Here is a 20,443-nt window from a genome sequence, read left to right as displayed (position 1 = left end):
CCATCCGGTGGTATGCAGTGCATGGGCCTACTCAGTGTGAATGCAGAAGAGAAAATCGGAAGGGTAAAATTTAAAAGAAAGGGAAAGTAGAGTCAATGAGACTTTAAGGAACAAACTGGAGCTGTGCGTGTGTGTGTGTGTGTGTGTGTGTGTGTATGTGTTTGTGCATGTATGTATATGTGTAAAGTCTGGTGACCCTGTTTACTGTCTCTGAGGTTTGGGTTACCCCTTTTTATTCGGTATAAAGTAGCTGGTCCTACGCAGAAGAAGCAGGGAGAAATCAGAGTTCCATCTTTGACATCTTTTCTTCTGATTCATGAGTTTCTCTCTGAAAAACACCATGAGACTGATATTCAGATTTGGAGTCCACTCTTGTTTTTGAACTCTGAGATTAGCAAATTGAGCTGTTTAATTCCTCCTGAAAGTCCTAAATCCATCTTCAATTTTTATCTCATGAATCTTCATATGGAATTTACTTGTTTCCCATTGATGTTGTACACAGAATGGTAAAATCCAAAATTCAGCTCCTTTGAATATGCAAGACCTTTCCAGAACTGTTTTTGGAGTTCTGTTCCCATGACTACATCTTAAAAAGCATCCCAACTCTGACCACCATATCCTCCTATCCCTTTACTCTTTTCTTTTTTTACACTGATACCATTTTTTCGCCTTTAATATTGATAAAGATCAGAAAGCTTGAGAACACATTGTGTGGACAAAGTTTGGGTAAAACAGACTTTTGTTTATATTATTGGGGGATGAGAAACAGCTGGAAAAAAAACTGGAAACAATCTAATCAATAAGAGAATAGTTAAATAAATCATGGTCCATCAATACATTAAAATTCTGTGTAGTTGGTTAATAAACTATAAGAAAGCTTGTCACATATGAAATGATACTTCACGTTAAGTAAAAGAGTCAAGCTGTACAATGATATACAATAGTGTATAATACTCTATCAATTATGCGAAAGAAGAGGGTGAGTGCATGTATTTATATGCACATTTCCTATCCCTTTACTCTTAATCAAATCCAGTGGAGGTCAAAGAATTTTTATTCAACAGGAAATTAAAGGGGCCAAGAGGGGAAACAAGCCTCAACTTGCTTTACCTGTAGTCTCACACTTACCAACCTCTTCCCTTTCAGGAATCCATCACAAAAGTTTTGCACGTGCTCTACTGAGACTTCCGTTATGGGCAGTGTATCCCACACATCGTCCAGAGTCTGGTAAATTGCCAATGCAGGCAGCTGAGGCTTCTTTAGTTTGAAAAATGATATCACCTTCCCATTTTTCTTCACACCACTGTCCACCAGAATAAAAAGAATCTGCAGTTGGAGAAGTTTGGAAAAGAAAGATCTCTCTGAGGCTCTGGGGAGGAAGAGACACCTTGTGATTGTTGGAGTTTACACTGATGGGATTTAGGGTCTGTGCCACACAATTTATTATTTATTTATTTATTTATTTATTTCCCCGGTACGCGGGCCTCTCACCGTTGTGGCCTCTCCCGTCGCGGAGCACAGGCTCCGGACGCGCAGGCTCAGCGGCCATGGTTCACGGGCCCAGCCACTCCACGGCATGTGGGATCTTCCCGGACCGGGGCACGAACCCGCGTCCCCTGCATCGGCAGGTGGACCCCCAACCACTGCGCCACCAGGAAGCCCTGTGCCACACAATTTAAATCTTCATTGAGTTAAAATGAATTTCTTCTTATTTTGCATTGTTTTGGTTTTTTATCCCTTTGATCGGGTTTATTTAATTTTAAGACCGTAGAACTGGAAGAGACTTTAGGGGTTAGCTAAGGGAGAAAGTATGGCCTATTGGCTAAATGTGGAGAATTCTTTTTAAATGTTACCTGTAGTACTTTCTAGCTGTGTGACTTTGGGTACATTACTCAGCTTCCCTGAGATTAGGTGTTCTCATTGGAAAAATGGGCTTTTGTTGGGGGAGACTGAATGAGAGAATGGATTTAATATTTCTAGTACAGTTTTTAGCATATAGTAAGTGCTTGAAAACTGTTAGCTATTTTGTATTATTAAGTCAAACCTTCTGTCCAAAGTGGAAATCTTCTTGATAATAGTCTAGAGAGTTATTTATGTTTAGTAACACTGAAAACTTCCAGTGCTAGGGAAACCAGAAAACCAGAAAGTCAGCTTGTTTTATTACCAGACAGCCCTTGTCATTGAGGCCTCTAATTCAATGCAGTAGCCTTGAAGTGGTTTAAGTGTTACTATTTCAGTAACATAAGCAGAACCGCACAAAGTAGGGAAGGGAAAGAAATAAATATTTATTGAACATCCAGTGGGCACTAGATACCTGACAGGTGTTTTAGATGAGAAATAAGCCCTGAGGTCTAAAACTTCAGAGTTTATAGCAAGGGGTAAATAAATCGTGACTAACAGGTGATTTTAATTTTCAGTTTCTTTGGGTCTCTATTTTCTCTGCACCCATCAAGGCATAAAAAAAAGAAATAGACTTACTGCTAATGGAAGATATGATTAAACACATCTTTAAGAGTATAAAATACATCTTAAGTTTTAAATCAGAGTAATGGGATTTATTATGCCCTAGTTCTCACTTTGTTATCTCTTAACCTGATGTCTTTTCCTCATTTATCTCACTTCCCTGGTCCCATCTCCCTTTCTCTAGTGTCTCGCTGCTGAGTATTCAAAAAGGTATTTCCCAGTCCAGACTTACCTTCCCCTGGAAGAGCTTAGCTGCTTCCCGGTATCTGTGCAAGCTTTCTTCATGCTCTGGGGAGGCCTTGTTCATCATCAGTAGAAGATGAATTGAAGTCATACTATTAAATAGGCCAATTACAGTCTGGGAAATTGAAATGTATTGAAGCAGAATGAAAGTGAAAAGGAGGGAAAAAAACATTAGTGACAACCGGTGAATAGGTACACTAGAACATAAATGAGAGCTGTCCATCCATCACATCAGTGGCAACTCCTCCAAGGTGGTGCTGAGTCAGTCTCACCCTCTGGTTTTCATGCAACTGTGTCGTTTTCTCCTCCCCACATTGAATAGGGCTGAGCTGGGTAACCAAAGGGATGTTGCAGTAATGCTGGAGTGTGACCTCCAAGGTTAGGTCATAGAAGACACAGTGGCTTCTGCCTTGTTCTCACTCGTATCGCTTACTCTCTTACACTGGTCACTCAAGCAGTCTTATGAAGAGATTCGCATGGCAAGGAGCTAAGGCCTCCTGCCAACAGCCAGCACTGACTTGTCTGTGATTGAGCCATCTTGGAAGCAAACTCTTCAGCCCCAGTCAGCCCTTCCCATGACTGCCTCCCTGACCAATGGCTGCCACTTCACATGAGCCCCCAGATTTGCAGCACCTAACCCTAGCCACTCCCAAACGGTTGACCCACAGAAACTGTGCGAGACAGTCCATTTTTTTCTGTTCTAAGTTGTTAAATTTTGGAGTAAGCTGTTATACATCAATAGGTAACAAATACACCATGGAACATTTTAGTCACCTTTTCAACCCCTTTTCATGTTGCGAGAGGAGCCAGATGCTCTTAAAATGTGGACTTTGCGTGTCGGTAGTGTATACTTTTGAGTGCTTATGATGTGCTGGGCACAGTTTTCAGGTCTTTGCGTGTAATAACTAATTTAATCCTCAATTTAATCCTCAGTTTTATAAAAGAAGAAATTGAGGCCCAAGATCTCCTAAAGTCCTGAAAGTGTTGAACTGCGATTCGCAGCAAGCAGTGTGGCTCCAGAGTCCATGATCTTAACCAGTGGGATGTACTGCCTCATACACAGCTGATGGCAAATCCTCAACAAAACCAATTCAGCCCTCAGCATGGCTGAATCAGAGCACCTCAGGTCAGCCGTAAGGTAAGCTCTTCAGGAGACCAGAAGCATTGGCCCTTTTTTGCTGATTAGAGATGGTCATTCCCCGGGAAGTTGTCGGTGATGGAGGGGAGGGGACAGCTGTGAACCAGAGGGAGGAGAGAAGGTAGAGTGTAAAACTCTGGCACGGGTTCCCTTCATTTCCCTTTCCCGAAATAGTGCTGCAACTGTCGCTATTTTAAACAAAATCCCATTCCTTTTCACCCCTCCCTTCTAAATACAGAAAGCACTGCTGTAAAACTAGCGTGTGCACAAGAAGAGAGAGTATGGTGTGTTAAGGAATCTTTGGGCAGAGTCCCAGGGTGGTGGGAGGGGGAGCAACTAGGTAGGATCCTTCCAGAAGCTGCACACTCCTCTGTGGAGATTTTTTTTTCACCTCTACTGGCCAACATGTAGGTAAGGAGTCCAGTGAGTTCTTTCCCAAAACTTTCCCCCTGGAGTTTCAAACCAGGTCTTACATTTTAAGTTTGGGAGATTGGATGCTAAATAATTGTCTCTTGTTCTACTAGATCCTGCTACTTAAATTTAGAGCATGCATCTACTCTCCTAGAGTGGTGATGGAGAATAAAGCTTGAGAAGAGTCAAAAAAATCAAAGCTGAGGAGTCAAATGATATAGTTGTCTTAGCAGAAGGGATTGAACACAGCAGAAGTGATTAGTTTAATTCTAATAGATTAAACAGCTGGATTTTCCCCTTGAAGCCAAGTATTGAGTGTGTGCCTTAAAAATGCACAGGAGGCCAACTACATGGCTATGAATTTCTGCCCAGTTGCTACTGATACAAACCTCTGTACCAGCAACAGATGAGAAACAGTTATAGTAGTGTGGGCAGGTCACCAGTTGAGAAAAACTACTTTTCGGAAATGTAAAAGTCACAATAAAAGTTTGAACTTGCTTCTCTAAAGAAATTCTTTCCTAATTTCTTCTTGATGTGATTTGCTGTCACTACTAATATGGAACTTAACAAATGTCATTGTTCTATAAGATGAGAGATGGACCAGGCATCAGAGCTCAGGAAGGCTAGTCCTTGCGTCCGCCCTCGTTCGCCTGCAGAACTCCAGGACCCTGGACCATAAGCTCAGGGACCGGAAGATCATCTTTCCTGGTCCCACATGCACTCCTGGCAGCTTTATAGACACAATGACCAGAATGATGATGGTCTGGGAGAAAAATGCCTTTTCAATAATTGCTGCCAACACCCCTGCGGTGCGTGTGTTTGGAATCTTAGCAGAAGTGGAAATGGAGTCACCATTCCACGGAGAAAAACATGGTGTGAGAGGTGGACAGGAATTTAGTCAACAGGAAAAGGGGTGTTTCCTGTAGAAGGCTGCATGGGGCAATGGAAAAACCACAGGACTCAGTCAGACAGACCAGTCATAAAAAAATCAGGGACAAGTGGATAGGGCTGTCACTGAAGCTCAAATTCCTAGTCATATGGCCTTGAGGAAGTTACTTCACTTTTCTGAACTCCCATTTCCTCTCCAGTAGAATAGAAGTAGACGATATGAGCTAATGCATCACCAGTTAAATTTTCTGACTTAAAAGATGCCTTTTCCACTTACTGTGTAAACTTGAATGTTGTTTGGAACTTGAGAGTTCTCTATAAAATGGACATAATAATTTCCTCTCTTCTACCTCAAAGCATCTCTGTGAGTATTAAATGAGAAAATGGTGTGAAAGGGCTTTGTAAGTTCTAAAAAGCATGACATGCGTATAACGTACTATTACTAGAGAACGCATAGCATTTCTGAGCTGATGTGGATCACTGGAAGTCAACACTCCATCAGTCTACGATTTACGTTCAGGAAGGCAAAAGCAGGACATGCAAGGTAATTCTATAAGCTGTAGAGTGTTAGAAGGCCAGCAGGACAGGTGGACCAGCAGCCTCACCCAGGTTTCAGGCAGCATGCAACACCCAAGGAAGACAAACCCAGAAAGAAACCTGAGTCCCCTTGAGGGTCTAGGCCACACCAGGAAATGTTAGTTACTAGTCCACAAGGAGATAGGCACAGAAAATGGGAATAGGTGTATAAAAATTTTTTTAAAATTTTACTTTTTTGTTTTTCAACATTTGATTGGTCTATTAATTTACTTTTGTTGTAATTTACAAAAGTATTGGTCACCAATGCTTTAGGGAAACAAAATGGGCCTTCAGCGTTTTTGCAGCTGTGGCGAGCTCACAATCTTGTTGCCTTCACTGAACTCTCTCAGGCAACCAAACTCAGAAGTTTTGAAGTAGTCACCTCAGCACTGCACTCTCTCTTTCTTACTAGTCATGTGATGTCATTTAACTTTTCTGTTTCTTTCTTTGTTGGGTAGGGACAAGTCTATCAATCTTAAGGGTTGTAGAGGGATGGCAACATAAACGACTAGGTGTTCAATTAATGGTGGTTAATATATATATATATATATATATTTTTTTTTTTTGGTGGTTAATATTATTATTGGTCAAAAGATCAGAACTCCTGGAGGAAAGGATTTCTGCTATGAAGGCAAGTACCCTCCCTGACATAGGGACTTAAGGGTCTGCGGACAGGGGCTATTTACCATAGGGTTATACTCTGTCACCAAGTGGAGGTTGTTCCTCTGAATGAAATGGCTTAACTTGGTAGCATCCATGCTTTCAATGTCTTCACTCTTTAAATCCAGCTGTTTGTTATCCACCTGGGTCACACAAAAAGGATAAAATTGTCACTGTCTTCATTCATCAATAAATGTTTCTAGACTATTTACCACATGTCAGGCACTAACTAAAGCTCTAAAGACAGAAAGGTAAATAGGAAATGTTCCCTGCCCTCTAGGAACACACTGTCCTGTGGGACACAGAGAAGTAAACAGAAACATCACACAGAATGCGGCTAGTGTCATCACAGACCCATTTGTCACCTAAGGAAGAGCAGAAAAACTCCCAGGAAGAGGCAGCTCCTGAAGAATGGCTAAGACTTGTTCAGATGAATGAGGATGGGGGTGGGATTTTAAATAAAGTACAGCATTTGCCAAAGGCAAAATGATGCGAGATGCCCATTCTAGAAGCTGCAGTTCGTTTAGCTTGACTCTAGCAGTAGATGTTAAGTGCGGGTAGAAGAGAGACATAGACAGTGGGGTAGGCAGGGGAAATTCCCAAAGAGCCTTGAAGTCAAGGTAAGTAGATTAAGCTCTAACCTGAGGGCAAGGGGATACACTTACAGGATCAGATTTATGTTTTATTTATGTACCCTTCGAATGTGAAATAAAACACACATATAGAGAAAACCACAAAACAGAAAATATAAACCTCAGTAAATGATCACAGAGTAAACAACTGTGGAACCACCACTCAGGGAAAGAAATAGAACATTGCCAGAATGCCTGAAGCCCTCTGTGATCCCTTCTAATGAATAATCCATTAGTTTTCTGCCAAAGGGACCATTATCCTGACTTATGATGACCTTCTTCATCCTTTCCTTTATAGCTTTACTGCTTAAAAATGCATCTCTTAATGTTATAGTTTAGTTTCATCTTTTTAAAAACATTATGTAAGTGGAAACAAACTATTTTTTGTATGTGTATCTCAATTCTTTTGCTTAAAATTTTGTTTATAAGAGCGATCCATGTTATTGCATTTAGCTATAGTTTGTTCATTTTCCTTGCTCTATAATATCTGATTGTATAAATATGCAAAGCATTTATTCATTTTACTATTGATGAAAATTTAGACTGTTTTCAGCTTCTGGTTATTAAAATAAGGCTGCAATGAACACTCTTGTTCATTTCTCTTGGTACTCATGTCTCTATATCTGTTGGGCATGTATCTAGGATTAGGATTTGATTGTAGGATATGTGCATTTTGTTTTTGTTTTTTGTTTTGCGGCACGCGGGCCTCTCACCGCCGCGGCCTCTCCTGTTGAGGAGCACAGGCTCCGGACGTGCAGGCCCAGCGGCTATGGCCCACGGGCCCAGCCACTCCGCGGCATGCGGGATCCCCCCGGACCAGGGCACGAACCCGTGTCCCCTACATCAGCAGGCAGACTCCCAACCACCGCGCCACCAGAGACGCCCGGATATATGTATTTTTGACATGTATTTTGATGTGTGTTTGGGAGACAATGCCAAAGCTGTTTTCTAAAATGGACAATAATGTACATTTGCATTTGTACTGTTGGAAATGTCCCATTGTTCCACATCCTTGCTAACACTTGGCATTATCCACCTTTCTAATTTTATTCAGTTTGGTGAATATCTGGTAGTATCTCACTGTGGTTTCACTTGTATTTCTCTGATTAACCAGTTGTATATCCATTTCTTTGAAGTCTGTGTTCAAGTCACTTGCCTATTTTTCTATTGAGTTGATCTTTTCTTTGCTGATTTGAAGATGTTTTATATATTCTGGATATGAACGCTTTGTGGTTTTATGCTATACATCTTTTCTCACTGGGGACTTCCCTTTTAATGGTGACTGCATATGAACAGAAGGTAATTTCAATGTAGTCAAGTTATCAACCTTTTCCTATAACTCGTGTGTGTTTTTGTTTTGTTTTGTTTAAAGTGCTTTGACTACACCAAAGTTTTGAATATATTCTCTTATTTTATCTCCTAGAAAGGTTATTATTTTGTCATTCACAACGGATCTAAAATCTACCTGGGACTCATTTTTCCTTCCTTCTTAAAATGATGCTTAGATTCTGATTTTTAGCATTACTGTTCTCCAAAATACATGTTAATTGAATACAGTATTCTGCATATGCTCATCAAGACACTTAGTTAATTTATAATTCAAGTTATATATATATATATATTTATTTTTTGACTAGCTTATTCTCTCAGTAGAGGAGTGTCAAAATCTCCCAGTATGATTGTGGATTTAACCATTTTTTCTTACAATTCTGTCAGTTTCTTCTTACATATTCTCAAGTCATGTATGCAGATTTAGAATTGGTAAATCTTCTGGGCAAATTAAAATTGCTGCCTTTATGAAGTGTCCTTCTTTATCCCTATGGATGCTCATTGCATAAAAGACTACTTTGTTCATACTAATATACTTATACCAGCATTCTTTTAGAAGTGTTTACATGGCATATCTCCATCCTTTTACTTTCAACCTATCTTTATACTTTACATATGTCCCTATTTTTTAAAACATTGTATCTCTTGTAGAAAGCACATAGTTTTATTTTTAAATCCAGTCTGATAATCTTTGCCTTTTAATTGGATTATTTTTATATAATGTAATTACTAATATATTTAATTAAATATGCATTTTTTCCATTGGTTCTGCCTGTTCCAAATCTCATTTTCCTTCATTTTTGGCCTACTTTGAATCCATTGAGCACCTTTTATTATGCCTTCTTTCTCTTTTTTGACTCAGAAGTTACACACGCTATAATTATTCTCCTAAGGATCACCAGCATGTGTTACAACATGCATACTTTACTTATCAGAATCTAATATTAGCTGGCAATTCTACCTTCTTCTTGGATAATGCAGACATTAGAACATTCTAATACACTTTACTTCCTTCCAAATCAGTTCATGGCCCACACTCAAGACCTACAGGCGATTATTGTTCTGTGTGTTAATTCTAAATCTCACAAGACATTATTATTATTGTTATATAATCAATATACATTTACATTTATGCACATATTTACATTTTAGTTTCTCTTCATTTCTTTCTGCATTTTTGAGCTTCTATCTGGGAATTTTTTCCCTCTGCCCAGAGAACACATTTAGTATTCCCTTTAGAATGAGTTCGATCTGTTGGGTGAAATATTCTTTCAGTTTGATTGTTTAAAATATGCTTATTTCACCTTTATTTTTGAAGGTTATTTTTGCTGGAGATAGCATTCTTTGTTGAGAGTTATTTTCTTTCAGTTTTTGAAAGATATAATTATTTGTATTCTGCATTCCATTCTTTCTATTGAGAAGTCATCTGAGAATCTTAGTATTACCCTTTGAGCTTACTTTGAAGGTAATCTTTTTTTGTCTGATTTAAGATTTTTCTCTTTTTCTTTGACTTTCTGTTATTATACTATGGCATGGCTACGGGTAAATTATATAGATGATACATATATATAATTATATATGTGTGCAGGTGTATGTAGTGTGTGTGTGTATATATGTGTATGTGTGTGTGTGAATTTATATATTCATATATGATCAGGGGCTGAGGTGACTCGAATCTGTGCTGCAGCTCTTGGGAGGGCTGATCTACTTATGGTTCATGTTTGATTTTAGGGTATTTCTCTTTAGGGTCCAAAGTAGAGCAAAGGATGTCTTACTAGTTTTACCTCCTACTTCCCCTTGGGATCCCTGAACTCCAACATTTAATTTTCTGGCTCCTTGAATATTGCAAAAATGCTAATAAACCTCTCAGCCTCTCTGCTGCTCCAGCTAGAACTGGCTATGTCCCCCAGATGAAAAGCAGTCCAAATATAGGGTTCATCTTTCTGGGTTTCCATTTTATTTTAGATCTTAGCCTAGACATTCCCCCTTCTCTTGCTGGTTCTCCAAGGTCTTTCTTTAAAATATTTTATTTTTGCTCAGCTTTTTCAAAAAAATTATCCTTAGTGGAAGGGATTGTCTAGTTACCTGGTCTGCTGTCCCAGATTTGCATTTTAGAGCTGCCTTTCCATGATACTCAGGTATGTTGAAAGATAGGATGTCATATTGCCAAACATTGCTCCCAGAAGTTTCCCATTCCCCTCTCCCATCTCCTCATGCCCATAGAGACAGAAGATAAAGCTTCCATCACCCATAGCAACTATGCCTACAGATAAAACTGTCAGGGCCAGATCCTGAACTGTCTGCTTCCTGAAATAGTTTGGGTCACTTTTGAGATCTTTGGGCCACCAACACTTGAACACTCCTTAACTCTTTCCCTTTATCTGCTATCTTATATCGGTCCTACCCCACCAGATCTTGCCCTGGATCAGAACCATCTTCTATTTTTCTCTTCTTTTCTTCAAGGTGGTCTCTCACTGGGTTAGTTAAAAGCAATATGAACCTCCAAGAAACCCAATGCACTCTTTATGGTTAATTTGATTAATTCTGAGTCTATTTAGGTATATCTGGGTATTTCTCTTATAATCCGTTTGTGTTCAATTATTTGTTGAGTGCCTGCTGTATATTAGGTACTGAGGCCCAGAAGTGCTGACCTCACTCAGATGGCAATTTAATCATTTTATTTCATGATTGTTACAGAAAATGTTTGTCTTTCAAAAAAAGAATTTTGAAAAAAATTCAACGAAACCACAGGATGTTTTAAAAGGTGGACTATTTTGCATATTTAATTGTTTTAAAATTCACACAGTTTGAGTAGAAAGCTTGGGGCAGAAATATAAAAGCAGGAGAAAAAAGTCTTCCTAGGTGGAGTCCTTGCCCACCCGTCTCCCATCCCTCTCCTCTAGTCGATAGAGAAGAAAGTGAACACAAAGGATCTTAAAAGCTGCTTAAGGCCTGCTTTGCCACCTGGCATGTCTCCTTCCTAAGGCTTTGCTAATTGTACAACCATCAAAATCATCATTATAATCACAACCAGTGTCCTTTGAATCTTTAATATGTTTAAATAGTTCTTGATTATTTTTCTGGAAACTTGCAGGCCTGGAGTCTAAGCTCAGGGGACAGAGTTGTGGTCTGAGCCAGGAGTTCCTCCCTTTCTGCTCCCTTTTCCAGGCAAGGCCTCACATTTCCCAGAACAAGACCAACAGGAAACTCCAGGTGTTTCTGGACTTAAGGCATGCTGTATACTGGAAGCACCGTGGTTAAGCGGTGATAACATTCTCTAAGAAGCAAAGAGCTTTATTAAAAACCACCCTCCTGAAGCCTTTCCAGTTGGTTGGGTTTCTTTGAACGAAACATACCCGATTATTTCTCTATTTCTTAAACCAAAAAACTCTGGAACATTCATGTGTAGGGTTCCTGGAAACATTTGAAAGGAATTCTTTCTTCTATAAAGGGAATTTATTTGCCTAATGCCCTGGAAAGAAAAACCCAACCCTGGAACCAAGAAAAATTTTTATATATTTTTCCAGTTTTTGGAAAGAATTTTCCTTGAAAAATCATATTATTTTTCTCCCCAAGAAAAGAGGCACCAGAATAAAAACAGTAAACAGTAAACCAGAAGGGTTGTCACTTTACAATATAATTTGAGGTTCCCCAAGAGAATCAGATGTGGATTATTTTATGTTTCAGACACTGTGTGCTACCAATGGATTTCATCACTCCTTTTCCGTTTATTAGTATTCCAGCAATATTCCTTTGAATTCTGCTCAATTTCCGTAATTAACAACCCAACAGTTCATAAAACATATTAAAGTTGTCTTAGTTTACACCAGTTACAATATTAAATATCTGGGCTACCACGGAGAAATCATTTGTTTAACAAATGCCCTCATGTCTCTGGGTTTGTTTGTTTTTTTTTAACATCTTTATTGTAGTATAATTGCTTTACAATGGTGTGTTAGTTTCTGCTCTACAACAAAATGAATCAGTTATACATATACGTATGTTCCCATACCTCCTCCCTCTTGCGTCTCCCTCCCTCCCGCCCTCCCTATCCCAGCCCTCTAGGCGGTCACAAAGCACCGAGCTGAGCTCCCTGTGCTGTGCGGCGGCTTCTCTGGGTTGTTTTTATAGGTTGCTTAGCTTACCATATATTTGGTAAATATATACTTTAGAAAAAATATTTAAAAATTTGATGTATCTTACTTCTTGCCTTTCTTATCAGTTTATTTTTATGCAGTGGTTTCTTCTGATTCTCTGCTTGGAAAGGTGCATTTCTTATAATAGGTTTCCAAGGAATAATTGTGAAAGGTGTGAAAGGATGCCTCTACTGTGTTTCCATCACTATCCCATTGGGTCAAAGTTAGGCTAATTATATCTCTTTTTTGGCATGTGGGATCTTAGTTCCCCAACCAGGGATCGAACCTACACTCCCTGCACTGGAAGCACAGAGTCTTAACCACTGGACCACCAGGAAAGTCCCTATATTTCTTAAAATAGAAGTGATTGAGAATACTCAAAATGAGGTAAACATTCAAATAATATCTGAAATTCCAGTTTAGGACAGGCTCATGGTTTATTCAACATGGGATTACATCTCTGTTGGGGCAACATTAAGAGTCCTGTTGGGAATGGTGAGAGTTGCTATCACTCTCACAAAAGACAAGCTCTGTCCTCACACAGACAGGTTGTCATACACAGCTTACTATTGCTCCATTTTACATTTTTCCCAATCGCATGTATATAGTTGGCCTGCACTGTTTTTGCAGGTGATGCGTTCCATAAATATAGCATTTGCCAGTCTCTCATCTCTCCAACATAGTTGTCAATTCATATTCCCACTTATTATTTCAGCTTATTTCTAAACATGTTCCTACAATGGAAATTTACTGTAGGGACAAATTCTGAAATTTCTTTGCCAAAATATGCCATGCCTAGATTAGCTCTTGAGAAATAATCCTGGGGTTTGATTAAATAGTGCCAGGGAGATAGAGAAATGGTTTAGGAGAAAGTGTGTTTCTTTTCTTCTTCTTTTTTTAAGTCTTTAGAATGAGGAACATTAGAGTAAATAGAATCTAGGAGTAAAAACATCGGTTTTCTTTCTCCATTCATCTGTCGATGGACGCTTAGGTTGCTTCCATCTCCTGGCTATTGTAAATAGAGCTGCAATGAACATTGTGGTACATGACTCTTTTTGAACTACGGTTTTCTCAGGGTATATGCCCAGTAGTGGGATTGCTGGGTCAGATGGTAGTTCTATTTTTAGTTTTTTAAGGAACCTCCATACTGTTCTCCATAGTGGCTGTATCAATTTACATTCCCACCAGCAGTGCAAGAGTGTTACCTTTTCTCCACACCCTCTCCAGCATTTATTGTTTCTAGGTTTTTTGATGATGGCCATTCTGACTGGTGTGAGATGATATCTCATTGTAGTTTTGATTTGCATTTCTCAAGCATTCTTTCATGTGTTTGTTGGCAGTCTGTATATCTTCTTTGGAGAAATGTCTGTTTAGGTCTTCTGCCCATTTTTGGATTGGGTGGTTTGTTTTTTTGTTATTGAGCTGCATGAGCTGCTTATAAATTTTGGAGATTAATCCTTTGTCAGTTGCTTCATTTGCAAATATTTTCTCCCATTCTGAGGGCTGTCTTTTAGTCTTGTTTATGGTTTCCTTTGCTGTGGCACATATATACAGTGGAATATTACTCAGCCATAAAAAGAAATGAAATTGAGTTATTTGTAGTGAGGTGGATGGACCTAGAGTCTGTCATACAGAGTGAAGTAAGTCAGAAAGAGAAAAACAAATACCGTATGCTAACACATATATATGGAATCTAAGAAAAAAAAAGAAAAGAAAAGGTCATGAAGAACCTAGGGGCAAGGTGGGAATAAAGACACAGACCTACTAGAGCATGGGCTTGAGGATATGGGGAGGGGGAAGGGTAAGCTGTGACAAAGCGAGAGAGTGGCATGGACATATATACACTACCAAACATAAAATAGATAGCTAGTGGGAAGTAGCCACATAGCACAGGGAGATCAGCTAGGTGGTTTGTGACCACCTAGAGGGGTGGGATAGGGAGGGTGGGAGGGAGGCAGATGCAAGAGGGAAGAGATATGGGAACATATGTATATGTATAACTGATTCACTTTGTTATAAAGCAGAAACTAACATGCCATTGTAAAGCAATTATACTCCAATAAAGACGTTAAAAAAAAAAAGATGGCTAGTTGCTGGGAGAGGATTTGGATTGGAAGAATAAAAATAATAGCTAACCTATCTTAAAAAAAACAACAATACACTTTTATTATCTTTGGTTTTGGAGGTCAGAAATCCAATACGAGTTTCGCTGAACTAAAATCAAGTTGTTGGTAGACCTCCCAGAAGCTCTAGTGAAGAAAGACATTTTCTTGCCTTTTCCAGCTTCTAGAGACCTTAGCCATTCATTGGCCCCTTCATCCATCTTCAGAGCCAGCACCATAGATAGCATCTTCTCTCCTCTTGGACCTCCTGTATCCCCCTCATAAGCATTGTTGAGATTACATTGGGCCCACCCAGATAATCCAGGATAATCTCCTCATCTCAGGATTCTTAATCACATCTGCAAAGTCCCTTTTGCCACATAAAGTAACATATTCACAGGTTCCAGGGATTAGAACGTTGAAATACTCATGTTTCCTCTAAAACATTATATGTTAACCAAAAACTAAATCAGATAATAAAAATACTCTTAAGAAATAGAAAAAGAGGGGCTTCCCTGGTGGCGCAGTGGTTGAGAGTCTACCTGCCGATGCGGGGGACGTGGGTTCGTGCCCCGGTCCGGGAAGATTCCACATGTCGCGGAGCGGCTGGGCCCGTGAGCCATGGCCGCTGAGCCTGTGCGTCCGGAGCTCCACAAAGGGAGAGGCCACAACAGTGAGAGGCCCGCGTACCACAAAAAAAAAAAAAAAAAACTACATGTTTAAATATCTTGATTTTGCTCTCTTAAGACATGGGGAATATTGAAGAGTTTTTAGGAAAGACGTGTCATGGTCAAATTTCCATTTTATATCCATCATTGTGATACCAACCTAGAAACTATAAGAAGTAGTAAAGGGAGATGTATTAAGAAGATATTGAAAATGTTTATGCCAAAGATGCTAAGAATCTAAGCAAGGAGTGAAATAGAAAGAGTGGAGGAGAGCATAGGCTCAGTAGGGTAGGAGGTATGATTGGCCAAGATTAAATACTGAATGAACACAGCAATTCAGTAAGACGGCGTTTAGAGGAAAGAACATGATTCAGCAGGTGCAAATGACAAATTCAGTTTTGACAAAGTTAAGACTGCAGTGCTTACGAGGGTATTCAAACAGTTATGTCCAGCAAGATTCTGAATCACAGGAGAGGTCCAGGCTAGAGGTAAAACATTCCAAATCCTCAACAAACATACGATCGTCAGACATGAGAAAGAATTATATCGCTGAAGGATTACACATTCATTCAGTAATTGAGTCCTTCACAGGCATAGTACAGAGGAATTTAAGGCAGTGAAAATACTGGGATACAGCAATGATAGATTCATGTCATTATATATTTGTCCAAAACCATAGACCATAGGACACCAAGAGTGAACCGTGAAGTAAACTATGGAGTTTGGGTGATTATGATGTTTCAGTGTAGTTTCATCAATTGTGACAAATGTACCACTCTGGAGGGGGATGTTGATAATGGGGGAGATCATGTATGTATGAGGTAAGAGATAAGAAGAATCTTTATATCTTTCTCTTAATTTTGCTCTGAACTTAAAACTGCTCCAAGTAAATATTTTTTCAAAAAGTAAAAAAAAAAAAAAATTTATTCACATATTCATCTATTCACCAAACATGTATGAGTACCTGCTACATGACAGGCACTTTTAAATGCTCGGTGGTTGAAGTAATGAACAAGACAGTCTTTGGCCCCATGGAGCATGGATTATGTAACCTACATGGGGAAGAGCATTGAGTCAGGCAGTAGTATGGGTGGAGGAAGAGAATATCCCAGGGAGACGAAAAGAAGAAGTGGACCAGGAGAAGGAGGCTCCTAGGTCAAGGAAAGAGAGAATATTAAAGAGAAAAGAGAGACCAACAATGTCAAATATGGCAGAAATGTTCAGTAAAATAAGACTTAAGCAGTATTCATTGGATTTGGAAATATGGAAGCCACCCTGGACTGGATGAAAACAGTTTTAATGGAGTGGTACATAAACTAGGTAGTTTAAGGGCTTAAAGAAAATTGGAGACACTGAGTAGAAAATACATTTAAAAGACAGTTGGATGAGGAATATGAGATAGATAGGATGGAAGTGAGAGCGGGAAGGACCTTCAGTCCAGAAATCTTGAAACTTTAACTTTTGCTCAGTTTCTCATTTCCAGTGGACTCTGGTCATTTTCACCTTGGTATTCCACCAACAATGTAAACTCAACAACAAAATAAAACATCAGAAATCCCTATTTCTGTTATGCCCTCACTATTCCTAGGTACCCTGGCTTTCAACCTTGCCTCCTTTCCATAATTTTGATACCTTATCTTTGCAGGACCTGCCTTTTCTTCACTTTCTACTGTTACCTCTTTGCTACAGATCCTTAGTACATGATCTATTTTGTCAGCCTAATAAAAGTTCTCTCTACTCTTGTCTCTTTGCCTAACAGTCCGTCTGACTCATTGCTGCCAAAATAATTTTGCGAACACATTTCTGTTCATATTATTCCCCTGATCTAAAGGCTTGAGGGGCTGCCCAGTGCCAAGCAACTTAAGTGCAAACCCATTAAGCTGGTATTCAAATTTCCTCACAATATGGTTCCAATCAAGCTTCTCTGTCTTTTATTCATTTGCCCAAAACATGTTCCCTGAGATCCAGTCAAGTTGGCCTGATCACTGTTTCCCAAGTTTATTTTTTTTCCCCCACGTTGGCCACGAATTCTCCTCTATTTTGTCCAAATTTTATCTGTTCTTTAACTCCAGTTCAGTTGTCTCCTTCATAATTTATTTTGGTCAGAATTCCTACCCTGCCTTTATCATTTGAACCCTTGTAATATTTTATCCATGGTGATGCTCTTTGTATCATGGATACGTGCATATTATGTTTACAATCTCTACTATATTTGTAAGATCTGTGAGAGGGGAGAATATACTCAATGTGTTTTTATTATCATTATCTTGCATAGTGCAGAGAGTAGTTGTTACCACATGTTTGATGAATGTAAGTGAACTCTCAAAGGTATGAAAATATAAAATTTTAGAGCTCACAATGACCTTACTGATGATACAGTCAAACCCTTTTATTTTATAGATGAAAGAACTGAAGCCAAAAAATGTTCAGTGACCTGCCCAAGTCACATGGCTGGTTGGTGACAAAGCAGTGCTCCAAATCTTATGTCCTGACCCTCAGTCCAGGCTTCTTCCCATTTCATGACAGCATCTGTTTAGGAAGCTTGAGTTGAGCCATCGTCCTTGTCATCATGGTCCCTGACTCAGGCAGCACCATTAGTGTTCAAGACCTAGACTCTTTTCTGGTCTCAGAAGTCTGTACGTCCACAACCCAAGGAAAAACTGGGAGAAGGCTGGAGCTGCCCACCTGACTTACCAGACGAAAGAGGGAAATGGTGTTCCCAGTAACACTGTAGTGGGCCAGAACCTCGGAGGCAGTGCTGATTCCAAATGACACATCTTGGAAATTTTTCACCACACTGTGGAATAGGGACACTGCTGGTACTTCTAAATCCTAGAAACGAGAAGAAAAAACCCCACAGGTTGTTTTTGGAGGAGAGAGACAGAGAAACAGACTAGGGAGTAGGAATGTGTTCATTCATCTCAGAAATCATAGTGTCCAGTGAGACAACATTGACCTCTAAAAATGCAGGCTGGATTTGCAGTGACATTGTTGAATTTTCCAGGCTGGGTGGGTTAATAGGTAACTATAACATTGTGGCTAAGCCTGGGACTCCTGTCTGGCTTTACCATAGAACTTGCAGTTTACTAGTAGCTGAGGGGGGGTCTCAAAATCATAGAGACCTGCAGAGTTGGGCTGCTCTGTCATTGATATACCAGAGGGGGCAAATGTTTGGGGAATAATTTGTGGAAGAAAAAAGAAATGCAAAAATCAGAAATAAGTGTTGTCAAAAGGGTCAAAAAAGAAAATAATAAAAATAAGAGAAATTAGAGTGGAAGCTTAGAAGGTTTATTAACAAAGGCTTGTGTAGGATGTAGAGGAACAGTCCTCTTTCCACTGTGTGTAAGCCATCAAGATACTGTTCATGGGTTGGTCCAATTCTAGAACCCAGGCCTGCAAGACAGAGCAGGGAAGCCTATTCTGAGTGATGATTCCAGTCCTTCTATAGCAAGCTGGCATTATTTCCCTGCTGTCATGGGACCTTTGTCCTCAGCAGCTCCAGGCAATACACTAGAGTGACCGTATTTGTCCCTGACACCTTTCTAGCTAGAGAAGGAGATGTGCTAAGAGAAAAGATCATGGTTAGCCTTGCATCTGGGGTCAAGCAGAGGGAGTTGGCACCTTGCTCATCCAAAAAGGTGTGTGGAGTTCATTCGAGGTTATGAACAATTGTTCATCAAGGCTTCCTCTTTTTTTATTCTGCTCCTTAGAATGGAATTGCTCGTGAATCAAACAACGACACCCGGTGGTCATTTAAGTTATTGCACCCAACTCCGCTTCCTTGGCACTCCTTCCTGTCTGAGGGTGGCTGTTTTTGTCTACAGTTCAGATCTCTCATCACTGAAAAATTTGCTCCCCGATTTTCCTACCCGACTTACATCTCATCAAGGCTATTTCCAGCTGTGTACACAGAATAGACAGGGTGATGATGAGTTGGAATTAATGAATGGAAGCAAGACAAGAAGGTCTGCCAGGAGAGAGCAGGGGCTTGATCAGCTGTGAGAATCTCCAGATGTTACCTCCAGACAAATAGAAAAATGCTGGAATGATGCCTTCTCCTTTATGGCTGCTTTTCTTAGCCAGGAAGCCAATCTGGAAGATGGAGGCTAACACCTTCCATATACAAAATGCCATCCTTATTCAACATTTCAGAGCAAAAAAAGAGAAAGACGCATAGGGGACTACTTATTTGGTAAGAGGCTCTACACTGGAGGCAACTATTGACAAATGCGTTGCCTGGATGATAGAAGTTGGCCCTGCCTCAGAAATTTAGATACTGTCCGAAGCTTCAAAGCATCCACAGATGGGGAGACCCAGTCGGCAGTCTCAGAACTCTTGAAGCAAGTGTGAGGAATTCATAATTCAGAGACTGGGAATGGCTAGAAATCGAGAGATCTTGATGGACAAGCTAAAAGCAGACTCTGTACCCTTAGGCTGCTAAGGCAATGTCATCTGGCCAGCAGGTGACTAACGTGGCTTCCTTGAGGTAGAATATTTCTGGTTCTTTGGAGGAACGACAGCGGGGGGGGGTATCTGGACGAACCTGGAAGAAGCCTATGACAGTCACCTCGGCAGCAGCGACGAATTCCATGGCAGCCTGGACATCTGTGAGCCAGACAGGTTCCCGGGCACTGGGACCATCTAGGCGGAGACAGGAGGGTGGGGGGAGAGTGAGAGAGAGACAGAAGGTTTGGGCGTACTGAGTAGAGAAGAAGCAGCTCTAAATCATAAGGGCATCTCTACTTTTTCTCTTCATACTAAGGCCAATGAGATTTAGGAGTGCAGTTATCATTCCAAGGCTTTATTTATTTATTTTTTACTAACATGGGGAGGGGGGTCCACACAAGATAGCCTATTTCTGAAGGAGAATGCCAGACTAGGGGAGGCAGATCCTTGTCTAGCATCTCCTGGGAAGTTTCCTAGGTTTGGAGGACATATACCCAGAGCCCTATTATGTTCCCTTCCCTTCTTCCAACAACACTTTCACCCCATGGTGTTCTTTTCTTTTACCTGAGGATTCCTGAACTTCTGCAGCAACTTCCGGGGATAGTTTGCACGTGAAGAGACATAACAGATACAGGTGTCTGAACGGCATGGCCCCCATTTTCCTGCTGCTTCTCCAAGCCCCGGCCGTGGTGTCTACGACTGCTGATCCAGGACAGCCCACTCTTCAGCTGACTGTGGGGTTATTCAAGCT

General features: G+C 40.2%; 1 protein-coding gene across 1 annotated transcript; it reads right to left on the bottom strand.

Moving 5' to 3' along the window:
• Positions 1-280: 280 nt before the first annotated feature.
• Positions 281-20,350, bottom strand: ERP27 (endoplasmic reticulum protein 27). Its single transcript, XM_065888315.1, has 6 exons — positions 20,257-20,350; positions 19,790-19,887; positions 17,941-18,078; positions 6,406-6,522; positions 2,696-2,821; positions 281-328 (listed from the first exon to the last, which is right to left on the bottom strand). Exons 1-6 carry the CDS (start codon positions 20,348-20,350, stop codon positions 281-283), a joined length of 621 nt encoding a protein of 206 aa, XP_065744387.1.
• Positions 20,351-20,443: the final 93 nt, after the last annotated feature.

The sequence above is a fragment of the Phocoena phocoena genome, chromosome 11 (genome assembly GCF_963924675.1).
Source record: "Phocoena phocoena chromosome 11, mPhoPho1.1, whole genome shotgun sequence".
In the NCBI taxonomy this organism is placed as follows: Eukaryota; Metazoa; Chordata; class Mammalia; order Artiodactyla; family Phocoenidae; genus Phocoena; species Phocoena phocoena.
This window is presented reverse-complemented; position numbering and strand designations above follow the sequence as displayed.